Source organism: Xenopus tropicalis, chromosome 3 (genome assembly GCF_000004195.4).
Source record: "Xenopus tropicalis strain Nigerian chromosome 3, UCB_Xtro_10.0, whole genome shotgun sequence".
Classification (NCBI taxonomy): Eukaryota; Metazoa; Chordata; class Amphibia; order Anura; family Pipidae; genus Xenopus; species Xenopus tropicalis.
In genome coordinates this window covers 151,654,055-151,668,426 of record NC_030679.2, presented here as the reverse complement: position 1 = coordinate 151,668,426, position 14,372 = coordinate 151,654,055, and the positions used below count along the sequence as shown (strand labels likewise).

The 14,372-nt window shown below is 49.3% G+C and overlaps 1 protein-coding gene across 1 annotated transcript in view; it reads right to left on the bottom strand.

Annotated features, from left to right (window-relative positions):
* The window catches only part of dlg4 (discs, large homolog 4), a 59,476-nt gene that overhangs the window by 42,450 nt on the left and 2,654 nt on the right, over nucleotides 1-14,372 (bottom strand). Inside the window, 1 exon segment of the mRNA XM_031898389.1 lies at nucleotides 11,706-11,870. Within this exon segment, the coding sequence (XP_031754249.1) occupies nucleotides 11,706-11,870 (165 nt within the window).

Below are 14,372 nucleotides of genomic sequence, written 5' to 3'. Positions count from 1 at the left end.
CATTCATGTCCTACCAGAGCACAGAGGAACCATTCATGTCCCACCAGAGCACTGAAGAACCATTCATGTCCCACCAGAGCATTGAGGAACCATTCATGTCCCACCAGAGCACAGAGGAACCATTCATGTCCCACCAGAGCACTGAAGAACCATTCATGTCCCACCAGAGCATTGAGGAACCATTCATGTCCCACCAGAGCACAGAGGAACCATTCATGTCCCACCAGAGCAATGAGGAACCATTCATGTCCCACCAGAGCAATAAGGAACCATTCATGTCCCACCAGAGCAATAAGGAACCATTCATGTCCTACCAGAGCACAGAGGAACCATTCATGTCCCACCAGAGCACTGAAGAACCATTCATGTCCCACCAGAGCATTGAGGAACCATTCATGTCCCACCAGAGCACAGAGGAACCATTCATGTCCCACCAGAGCACTGAAGAACCATTCATGTCCCACCAGAGCATTGAGGAACCATTCATGTCCCACCAGAGAACAGAGGAACCATTCATGTCCCACCAGAGCATTGAGGAACCATTCATGTCCCACCAGAGCATTGAGGAACAATGTGTGCCCCACCTGTCCCATTAACCCTTTCTTGGCACACTCCCACAGAACAGGATCAAACTCACTTACAATAGTTGTTACCAGTCGCAATCCAGCATCCCTGAACCGCTTTGTTTATGGAAGATACTGGGAACTGGCATATACATGTCAGTGGCTCCCCCTAGTGGCCAATGAGGAGTACACCTCAGGGCAATTCCACTAAACCACACAGATTTGCAGTAACGAAGATTGACTTTATAAAGATGTAAACCTGCATCAGTATTTACTGTAAACAGCCAACCTGCCCTGGGGAAACGTGGGGTCTACCTAACTTGCTTACGCAGTCCTTTAAGAGTAACAGTCCTACTCTCCACTCTGATTGGACAATGCAATGAACAGCTCCAAACAGTACTATGGAATGGACCTGAGTCCTCCTCTTTTTCCAGACGTAACTGGGCTGGGTGAATCGCAGACAAAAAAAACAGGGAAAAGGGTTCTCTGATCCCCTACAAGAGCAACGAGGAACCAACCCTGTCCCAGAAGAGCATTAAGAAACTATCCCTGACCCAGCAGAGCAATAACAAAAGATCTGTATCCAACCAGAGCACAGCAGAACCATCCATCTCGCACCAGTGCACTAAGGAATCATTAATGCCCCCCAGAGCATTGGGGAACAATCTGTATCCCTCTAGAGCACTGTAGCACCATTCATGTCCCACCAGAGCATTGAGGAAGAATCTGTATCCCACCAGAGCATTGAGGAACCATTCATGTCCCACCCCAGCATTTAGGAACAATCTATGTCCCACCAGAGCAATAAGAAACAATATTTGTCCCACCAGAGCAATAAGAAAGAATATTTGTCCCACCAGAGCAATAAGAAACAATATTTGTCCCACCAGAGCACTGAGGAACCATCCCTGTCCCACCTGAGCACTGAGGAACCATCCCTGTCCCACCAGAGCAACATGGAGCAATCTCTGTCCCACCAGAGCACATAGAAACCATTCATGTCCCACCAGAGCACTGAGAAACCATCCCTGTCTCACCAGAGCACTGAGGAACCATCCCTGTCCCACCTGAGCACTGAGGAACCATCCCTGTCCCACCAGAGCAACACGAAACAATCTCTGTCCCACCAGAGCACTGAGGAACCATTCATGTCCCACCAGAGCACTGAGGAACCATTCATATCCCACCAGAGCACTGTGGAACCATCCCTGTCCCACCTGAGCACTGAGGAACCATCCCTGTCCCACCAGAGCAACATGGAACAATCTCTGTCCCACCAGAGCACTGAGGAACCATTCCTATCCCACCAGAGCAATGAAGAACCATCCCTGTCCCACCTGAGCCCTGAGGAACCATTCCTGTCCCACCTGAGCCCTGAGAAACCATCCCTGTCCCACCTGAGCACTGAGGAACCATCCCTGTCCTACCTGAGCCCTGAGGAACCATCCCTGTCCCACCTGAGCACTGAGGAACCATCCCTGTCCCACCTGAGCACTGAGGAACCATCCCTGTCCTACCTGAGCCCTGAGGAACCATCCCTGTCACACCTGAGCCCTGAGGAACCATCTCTGTCACACCTGAGCACTGAGGAACCATCCCTGTCCCACCTGAGCCCTGAGGAACCATCCCTGTCCCACCTGAGCACTGAGGAACCATCCCTGTCCCACCTGAGCCCTGAGGAACCATCCCTGTCCTACCTGAGCCCTGAGGAACCATCCTTGTCCCACCTGAGCCCTGAGGAACCATCCCTGTCCCACCTGAGCCCTGAGGAACCATCCCTGTCCCACCTGAGCACTGAGGAACCATCCCTGTCCCACCTGAGCCCTGAGGAACCATCCCTGTCCCACCTGAGCCCTGAGGAACCATCCCTGTCACACCTGAGCCCTGAGGAACCATCCCTGTCACACCTGAGCCCTGAGGAACCATCCCTGTCACACCTGAGCCCTGAGGAACCATCCCTGTCACACCTGAGCCCTGAGGAACCATCCCTGTCCTACCTGAGCCCTGAGGAACCATCCCTGTCACACCTGAGCCCTGAGGAACCATCCTTGTCACACCTGAGCCCTGAGGAACCATACCTGTCCCACCAGAGCACCGAGGAACCATCCCTGTTCTACCTGAGCCCTGAGGAACCATCCCTGTCTCACCTGAGCCCTGAGGAACCATCCCTGTCCTACCTGAGCACTGAGGAACCATCCCTGTCCCACCAGAGCACTGAGGAACCATCCCTGTCCCACCTGAGCCCTGAGGAACCATCCCTGTCCCACCTGAGCACTGAGGAACCATCCCTGTCCAACCTGAACCCTGAGGAACCATCCCTGTCCCACCTGAGCTCTAAGGAAACATCTGTATCCCACTAGTGTGCAACAAAAACATTCCAATTCCCACAAGAGAGTTCAACATGTGAATTCCTCAGATCCAGCTGCCAGTCAGGTCCATACAGTACGGTGCTTATAGGAGACATCACTGAATTTGCCCCAGTCCTGTAGGCAATAATGACCAATAGATGGTGCTGGTTTCACTCTGGGCTAAACTGGATCATTATCTTTAAAGACAGTTTCCAATTGGTTTTCATTTTTTAAGGTTTGTCAGTTATTTGGCTTTTTGTTCAGCAGCTCTCCAGTTTGGGATTTTGGCAGCTATCTGGTTGCTAGGGTCTTGTTTACCTTAGTAACAAGGCAGTGGTTTGAATGACAGACTGAAATATGAATAGGGGAGGGGCTGAATGGAAAGATAAGGAATAAAAAGTAACAATAACAATAAAACTGGAGCCTCACAGAGCAATAGGGTTTGGCTGCCGGGGTCAGTGACCCCCATTTGAAAAGTGGAAATAATTCAGAAAGTATAAAAAACCCATAAATAATGGGAACCAATTACAAAGTTGCTAGGGATCGGCCAATCAGTACACGCGGGGCAATTAATAGGGAACCCATCTCTCCATATCCCTATTATACCCCGTGGTGCTGCCCCGAGTGAGAGATAGGGGGGCAGTTCCCATACCCAGTAATGGCATTAATGACTTGGCATTATAATGCCAAGGGGGGGTCAGACTAAAGCACATGGGGGGTTCCCAGATCTCCTGCCCGAAGGCCACATTATGGGACTTTGCACACTCATTAACATTTATGCAAATCTATGCACAATTACCAAGCCATAGCAACCAATGACACTTCTAGATTTGCTTGAAACACACTGACTGATAGAAAAGCCAACTGTAGACGGACCACTAGGTGGCAGAGTTGCACCATGTTTGCCAGTTTGACCAATCCCATCACAGCTACACAGCTTCCTTCTCTCTCAGCATCAGTTCTGCTTTCAGATTTACACCAGCTTTACCCATCAGTCAGTCCCTCCCCCCAACCCCCAGTCCCTTCCCCAACCCCCAGTCCCTCCCCCCAACCCCCCAGTCCCTCCCCCCAACCCCCAGTCCCTCCCCCCAACCCACAGTCCCTCTCCCCAACCATCAGTCCCTCTCCCCAACCCACAGTCCCTCCCCCAACCCCCAGTCCCTCCCCCAACCCCCAGTCCCTCTCCCCAACCCCCAGTCCCCCATAAGTCCCCCATAAGTCTCTCCTCCCCTCCCCAACCATAAGTCTTTCCTCCCCAACCACAAGTCTCTCCTCACCTCCCCACCCATCATTCCCTCTCCCCAACCATCAGTCCCTCCTCACCTCCCCAACCATCAGTCTCTCCTCACCTTCTCAACCATCAGTCTCTCACCTTCTTAACCATCAGTCCCTCCTCCTCTCCCCAACCATAAGTCTCTCCTCACCTCCCCAACCATCATTCCCTCCTCACCTCCCCAACCATAAGTCTCTCCTCACCTCCCCAACCATCATTCCCTCCTCACCTCCCCAACCATCAGTCTCTCCTCACCTCCCCAACCATCACTACCTCTCCCCAACCATCATTCCCTCCTCACCTCCCCAACCACCAGTCTCTCCTCACCTTCTCAACCATTAGTCTCTCACCTTCTTAACCATCATTCCCTCCTCATCTCCCCAACCATCAGTCTCTCCTCACCTCCCCAACCATCACTACCTCTCCCCAACCATCATTCCCTGCTCACCTCCCCAACCATCAGTCTCTCCTCACCTCCCCAACCATCACTACCTCTCCCCAACCATCATTCCCTCCTCACCTCCCCAACCATCAGTCTCTCCTCACCTCCCCAACCATCAGTCTCTCCTCACCTCCCCAACCATCACTACCTCTCCCCAACCATCATTCCCTCCTCACCTCCCCAACCATCAGTCTCTCCTCACCTCCCCAACCATCACTACCTCTCCCCAACCATCATTCCCTCCTCACCTCCCCAACCACCAGTCTCTCCTCACCTTCTCAACCATTAGTCTCTCACCTTCTTAACCATCATTCCCTCCTCATCTCCCCAACCATCAGTCTCTCCTCACCTTCTCAACCATCAGTCTCTCACCTTCTTAACCATCAGTCCCTCCTCCTCTACCCAACCATCAGTCTCTCCTCACCTCCTCAACCATCAGTCTATTCTCACCTTCTCAACCATCAGTCTATTCTCACCTTCTCAACCATCAGTCTATTCTCACCATCTCAACCATCAGTCTATTCTCACCTTCTCAACCATCAGTCTATTCTCACCTTCTCAACCATCAGTCTATTCTCACCATCTCAACCATCAGTCTATTCTCACCTTCTCAACCATCAGTCTATTCTCACCTTCTCAACCATCAGTCTATTCTCACCTTCTCAACCATCAGTCTATTCTCACCTTCTCAACCATCAGTCTATTCTCACCTTCTCAACCATCAGTCTATTCTCACCTTCTCAACCATCAGACCCTCCTCACCTTCTCAACCATCAGTCCCTCCTCACCTTCTCAACCATCAGTCTATTCTCACCACCCCAACCATTCATTTAACCTAAGCAGCCCCTTACTACATCATCCCCTTACTCACTGCTACTTCTGCTGAAATGACTTTAACCCATAATGCCTTGAGCCTAGCTCCCTCGGGTTATAGAAGAACCATAAACTTACACAGAGATCATTGTTCAGAACGGAGCAGAAACACAAGCTCCCATAAGGGTAACGCAACCAAGAGTGCCGCCAGCCATATATATGAAACTAGGGGCGTTCGTCATGTTTAGCAAACTGGGTTTTGTTGATTAATAGTTTCATCAGGTGTGGAATCATGGGAAAATTATACATTTTGGAGATTTTTTCAGCCGGAATAAATACCCAATAACATCAATCCCTATAACTGCCTTATAGTATAAATGGGATATATGGGGGGACTGTGCCCTATACACTGACACACACACCCTATAACTGCCCTATAGTATAAATGGGATATATGGGGGGGACTGTGCCCTATACACTGACACACACACACACCCTATAACTGCCCTATAGTATAAATGGGATATATGGGGGGACTGTGCCCTATACACTGACACACACACACACCCTATAACTGCCCTATAGTATAAATGGGATATATGGGGGGACTGTGCCCTATACACTAACACACACCCTATAACTGCCCTATAGTATAAATGGGATATATGGGGAGACTGTGCCCTATACACTGACACACACACACCCTATAACTGCCCTATAGTATAAATGGGATATATGGGGGGACTGTGCCCTATACACTGACACACACACACCCTATAACTGCCCTATAGTATAAATGGGATATATGGGGGGACTGTACCCTATACACTGACACACACACCCTATAACTGCCCTATAGTATAAATGGGATATATGGGGGGACTGTGCCCTATACACTGACACACACACCCTATAACTGCCCTATAGTATAAATGGGATATATGGGGGGGCTGTGCCCTATACACTGACACACACACACCCTATAACTGCCCTATAGTATAAATGGGATATATGGGGGGACTGTGCCCTATACACTAACACACACCCTATAACTGCCCTATAGTATAAATGGGATATATGGGGGGACTGTGCCCTATACACTGACACACACACCCTATAACTGCCCTATAGTATAAATGGGATATATGGGGGGGCTGTGCCCTATACACTGACACACACACCCTATAACTGCCCTATAGTATAAATGGGATATATGGGGGGGCTGTGCCCTATACACTGACACACACACCCTATAACTCCCCTATAGTATAAATGGGATATATGGGGGGGACTGTGCCCTATACACTGACACACACACCCTATAACTGCCCTATAGTATAAATGGGATATATGGGGGGACTGTGCCCTATACACTAACACACACACACACCCTATAACTGCCCTATAGTATAAATGGGATATATGGGGGGGCTGTGCCCTATACACTGACACACACACACACCCTATAACTGCCCTATAGTATAAATGGGATATATGGGGGGGCTGTGCCCTATACACTGACACACACACACCCTATAACTGCCCTATAGTATAAATGGGATATATGGGGGGACTGTGCCCTATACACTGACACACACACACCCTATAACTGCCCTATAGTATAAATGGGATATATGGGGGGACTGTGCCCTATACACTGACACACACACACCCTATAACTGCCCTATAGTATAAATAGGATATATGGGGGGACTGTGCCCTATACACTGACACACACACCCTATAACTGCCCTATAGTATAAATGGGATATATGGGGGGGCTGTGCCCTATACACTGACACACACACCCTATAACTGCCCTATAGTATAAATGGGATATATGGGGGGACTGTGCCCTATACACTGACACACACACCCTATAACTGCCCAATAGTATAAATGGGATATATGGGGGGACTGTGCCCTATACACTAACACACACACACACCCTATAACTGCCCTATAGTATAAATGGGATATATGGGGGGGCTGTGCCCTATACACTGACACACACACACCCTATAACTGCCCTATAGTATAAATGGGATATATGGGGGGGCTGTGCCCTATACACTGACACACACACACCCTATAACTGCCCTATAGTATAAATGGGATATATGGGGAGACTGTGCCCTATACACTGACACACACACCCTATAACTGCCCTATAGTATAAATGGGATATATGGGGGGACTGTGCCCTATACACTGACACACACACACCCTATAACTGCCCTATAGTATAAATGGGATATATGGGGGGACTGTGCCCTATACACTGACACACACACCCTATAACTGCCCTATAGTATAAATGGGATATATGGGGGGACTGTGCCCTATACACTGACACACACACCCTATAACTGCCCAATAGTATAAATGGGATATATGGGGGGACTGTGCCCTATACACTAACACACACACACACCCTATAACTGCCCTATAGTATAAATGGGATATATGGGGGGGCTGTGCCCTATACACTGACACACACACACCCTATAACTGCCCTATAGTATAAATGGGATATATGGGGGGCTGTGCCCTATACACTGACACACACACACCCTATAACTGCCCTATAGTATAAATGGGATATATGGGGAGACTGTGCCCTATACACTGACACACACACCCTATAACTGCCCTATAGTATAAATGGGATATATGGGGGGACTGTGCCCTATACACTGACACACACACACCCTATAACTGCCCTATAGTATAAATGGGATATATGGGGGGGACTGTGCCCTATACACTGACACACACACACCCTATAACTGCCCTATAGTATAAATGGGATATATGGGGGGGACTGTGCCCTATACACTGACACACACACCCTATAACTGCCCTATAGTATAAATGGGATATATGGGGGGGACTGTGCCCTATACACTGACACACACACACCCTATAACTGCCCTATAGTATAAATGGGATATATGGGGGGGACTGTGCCCTATACACTGACACACACACACCCTATAACTGCCCTATAGTATAAATGGGATATATGGGGGGGACTGTGCCCTATACACTGACACACACACCCTATAACTGCCCTATAGTATAATTGGGATATATGGGGGGACTGTGCCCTATACACTGACACACACACACACCCTATAACTGCCCTATAGTATAAATGGGATATATGGGGGGACTGTGCCCTATACACTGACACACACACACACCCTATAACTGCCCTATAGTATAAATGGGATATATGGGGGGACTGTGCCCTATACACTGACACACACACCCTATAACTGCCCTATAGTATAAATGGGATATATGGGGGGGCTGTGCCCTATACACTGACACACACACCCTATAACTGCCCTATAGTATAATTGGGATATATGGGGGGACTGTGCCCTATACACTGACACACACACACCCTATAACTGCCCTATAGTATAAATGGGATATATGGGGCGACTGTGCCCTATACACTGACACACACACCCTATAACTGCCCTATAGTATAAATGGGATATATGGGGGGGCTGTGCCCTATACACTGACACACACACCCTATAACTGCCCTATAGTATAATTGGGATATATGGGGGGACTGTGCCCTATACACTGACACACACACACCCTATAACTGCCCTATAGTATAAATGGGATATATGGGGGGGCTGTGCCCTATACACTGACACACACACCCTATAACTGCCCTATAGTATAAATGGGATATATGGAGAGACTGTGCCCTATACACTGACACACACACACCCTATAACTGCCCTATAGTATAAATGGTATATATGGGGGGACTGTGCCCTATACACTGACACACACACCCTATAACTGCCCTATAGTATAAATGGGATATATGGAGAGACTGTGCCCTATACACTGACACACACACACCCTATAACTGCCCTATAGTATAATTGGGATATATGGGGGGACTGTGCCCTATACACTGACACACACACCCTATAACTGCCCTATAGTATAAATGGGATATATGGGGGGGCTATGCCCTATACACTGACACACACACACCCTATAACTGCCCTATAGTATAAATGGGATATATGGAGAGACTGTGCCCTATACACTGACACACACACACCCTATAACTGCCCTATAGTATAAATGGGATATATGGGGGGGCTATGCCCTATACACTGACACACACACACCCTATAACTGCCCTATAGTATAAATGGGATATATGGGGAGACTGTGCCCTATACACTGACACACACACACCCTATAACTGCCCTATAGTATAAATGGGATATATGGGGGGGACTGTGCCCTATACACTGACACACACCCTATAACTGCCCTATAGTATAAATGGGATATATGGGGGGGACTGTGCCCTATACACTGACACACACACCCTATAACTGCCCTATAGTATAAATGGGATATATGGGGGGGACTGTGCCCTATACACTGACACACACCACACCCTATAACTGCCCTATAGTATAAATGGGATATATGGGGGGGACTGTGCCCTATACACTGACACACACCCTATAACTGCCCTATAGTATAAATGGGATATATGGGGGGGACTGTGCCCTATACACTGACACACACACACCCTATAACTGCCCTATAGTATAAATGGGATATATGGGGGGGGACTGTGCCCTATACACTGACACACACACACCCTATAACTGCCCTATAGTATAAATGGGATATATGGGGGGACTGTGCCCTATACACTGACACACACACCCTATAACTGCCCTATAGTATAAATGGGATATATGGGGGGGACTGTGCCCTATACACTGACACACACACCCTATAACTGCCCTATAGTATAAATGGGATATATGGGGGGGCTGTGCCCTATACACTGACACACCCCCTATAACTGCCCTATAGTATAAATGGGATATATGGGGGGGCTGTGCCCTATACACTGACACACACCCTATAACTGCCCTATAGTATAAATGGGATATATATATGGGGGGACTGTGCCCTATACACTGACACACACACACCCTATAACTGCCCTATAGTATAAATGGGATATATGGGGGGGACTGTGCCCTATACACTGACACACACACCCTATAACTGCCCTATAGTATAAATGGGATATATAGGGGGACTGTGCCCTATACACTGACACACACACACCCTATAACTGCCCTATAGTATAAATGGGATATATGGGGGGGACTGTGCCCTATACACTGACACACACACCCTATAACTGCCCTATAGTATAAATGGGATATATGGGGGGGGCTGTGCCCTATACACTGACACACACACCCTATAACTGCCCTATAGTATAAATGGGATATATGGGGGGGCTGTGCCCTATACACTGACACACACACCCTATAACTGCCCTATAGTATAAATGGGATATATGGGGAGACTGTGCCCTATACACTGACACACACACCCTATAACTGCCCTATAGTATAAATGGGATATATGGGGGGGGCTGTGCCCTATACACTGACACACACACCCTATAACTGCCCTATAGTATAAATGGGATATATGGGGGGACTGTGCCCTATACACTGACACACACACACCCTATAACTGCCCTATAGTATAAATGGGATATATGGGGGGGGCTGTGCCCTATACACTGACACACACACCCTATAACTGCCCTATAGTATAAATGGGATATATGGGGGGGCTGTGCCCTATACACTGACACACACCCTATAACTGCCCTATAGTATAAATGGGATATATATATGGGGGGACTGTGCCCTATACACTGACACACACACACCCTATAACTGCCCTATAGTATAAATGGGATATATGGGGGGGACTGTGCCCTATACACTGACACACACACCCTATAACTGCCCTATAGTATAAATGGGATATATGGGGGGACTGTGCCCTATACACTGACACACACACCCTATAACTGCCCTATAGTATAAATGGGATATATGGGGGGGACTGTGCCCTATACACTGACACACACACCCTATAACTGCCCTATAGTATAAATGGGATATATGGGGGGACTGTGCCCTATACACTGACACACACACCCTATAACTGCCCTATAGTATAAATGGGATATATGGGGAGACTGTGCCCTATACACTGACACACACACACCCTATAACTGCCCCATGGGATATATGGGGGGACTGTGCCCTATACACTGACACACACACACCCTATAACTGCCCTATAGTATAAATGGGATATATGGGGGTACCTATACACCCCCAGCTATAGAGGGGCACACAGACAGCCGTACGGGGGGCACTTACCTTCATGGGGGAGATATGTGAGTGGGAGACGTATCCGTGCACACTCTCGATCTGGGAGAGGTTTTTTTCGGACACATGAACAAGCTCCGGAGCTTTCATGGGATTGGCCAGGTGGGCGGGACTGTGCTCAAGGGGCGGAGAGTCGTCATCCTGATAACGATATTTCTAAAACAAAACAACGGAGAATGATATTGATAAACAAAGTCTCACTGTGTCATTTAACTTATTAACTTTTACTTACTTTAATTATAAAATACTGTACATTTAGATTAACTTCCCCTTTAATTTTTCTGATTATAACGGATGTTGGGCCATTAACAACCAGTTAATAACGATCAATAACAGAAGGCCGACAGCCTGAATAGAACTGATAATCAGATTATTATTGCACCATCTTTAATTAGCAACATTAGCCAATCAATAACCAGTAATTAACTATCATTGTCCAATCTATTGTCTCTTCCCATGGAACATAAATGGCCCATACTCTGACTGGCCCTCAGGGCACACGATATGTAGTGCTGCTGGGAAATGTACCAACGGTAACAGTTGCTATGGGACAGGCGTTATTAACGCTCAGGGAGCATGCTCAGTAGGGGCTGCTGGCCAGGTTAAAAACAGGCACCTTTATCTGACCCAATGAAGAAGTTATGGGGCAAATGTTGTGTTCTGCCTCCATCTTGCAACAGTCTGACTTCAATTTTCCAGCCACCAATCCAATAATCTTCATCATCACACAGTCTCTGAGGCACCTCCAGAACCTGACACTGTCTCTCTGAGGCTCCTCCAGAACCTGACACTGTCTCTCTGAGGCTCCTCCAGAACCTGACACTGTCTCTCTGAGGCTCCTCCAGAACCTGACACAGTCTCTCTGAGGCTCCTCCAGAACCTGACACGGTCTCTCTGAGGCTCCTCCAGAACCTGACACTGTCTCTCTGAGGCTCCTCCAGAACCTGACACGGTCTCTCTGAGGCTCCTCCAGAACCTGGCACGGTCTCTCTGAGGCACCTCCAGAACCTGACACTGTCTCTCTGAGGCTCCTCCAGAACCTGGCACGGTCTCTCTGAGGCTCCTCCAGAACCTGGCACGGTCTCTCTGAGGCTCCTCCAGAACCTGACACAGTCTCTCTGAGGCTCCTCCAGAACCTGACACTGTCTCTCTGAGGCTCCTCCAGAACCTGACACAGTCTCTCTGAGGCTCCTCCAGAACCTGACACGGTCTCTCTGAGGCTCCTCCAGAACCTGACACTGTCTCTCTGAGGCTCCTCCAGAACCTGACACGGTCTCTCTGAGGCTCCTCCAGAACCTGGCACGGTCTCTCTGAGGCACCTCCAGAACCTGACACTGTCTCTCTGAGGCTCCTCCAGAACCTGGCACGGTCTCTCTGAGGCTCCTCCAGAACCTGGCACGGTCTCTCTGAGGCTCCTCCAGAACCTGACACAGTCTCTCTGAGGCTCCTCCAGAACCTGACACAGTCTTTCTGAGGCTCCTCCAGAACCTGACACAGTCTCTCTGAGGCTCCTCCAGAACCTGACAGTCTTTCTGAGGCTCCTCCAAAACCTGACACAGTCTTTCTGAGGCTCCTCCGGAACCTGACACAGTCTCTTTGAGGCTCCTCCAGAACCTGACACAGTCTTTCTGAGGCACCTCCAGAACCTGACACTGTCTCTCTGAGGCTCCTCCAGAACCTGACAATGTCTCTCTGAGGCTCCTCCAGAACCTGACACTGTCTCTCTGAGGCACCTCCAGAACCTGGCACGGTCTCTCTGAGGCTCCTCCAGAACCTGACACTGTCTCTCTGAGGCACCTCCAGAACCTGGCACGGTCTCTCTGAGGCACCTCCAGAACCTGGCACGGTCTCTCTGAGGCTCCTCCAGAACCTGACACAGTCTCTCTGAGGCTCCTCCAGAACCTGACACAGTCTTTCTGAGGCTCCTCCAGAACCTGACACAGTCTCTCTGAGGCTCCTCCAGAACCTGACAGTCTTTCTGAGGCTCCTCCAAAACCTGACACAGTCTTTCTGAGGCTCCTCCGGAACCTGACACAGTCTCTTTGAGGCTCAGGTAAGTCCCCAGACCCACAATGCAATAGGACTGTGATGACCACAGTGCTCTGTTTTGATAACGGAACCAGCTTTAGGTTTTTCCATATTGGGTCTCTCTTGGTTCTATGAAAAATTTCCCAGAAAAGATGCCAGTGCTACGGACTCGGCGTTTTGAGCTTTGAACTTCTCATCACTTACCCCAGACAGGGGCACGGGGGATGTAAAGCCCTTACCCCAGACAGGGGCACGGGGGGGATATAAAGCCCTTACCCCAGACAGGGGCATGGGGGGATATAAAGCCCTTACCCCAGACAGGGGCACGGGGGGGATATAAAGCCCTTACCCCAGACAGGGGCACGGGGGGGATATAAAGCCCTTACCCCAGACAGGGGCACGGGGGGGGGATATAAAGCCCTTACCCCAGACAGGGGCACGGGGGGGGGATATAAAGCCCTTACCCCAGACAGGGGCATGGGGGGATATAAAGCCCTTACCCCAGACAGGGGCACGGGGGGGGATATAAAGCCCTTACCCCAGACAGGGGCACGGGGGGGGATATAAAGCCCTTACCCCAGACAGGGGCACGGGGGGGGATATAAAGCCCTTACCCCAGACAGGGGCACG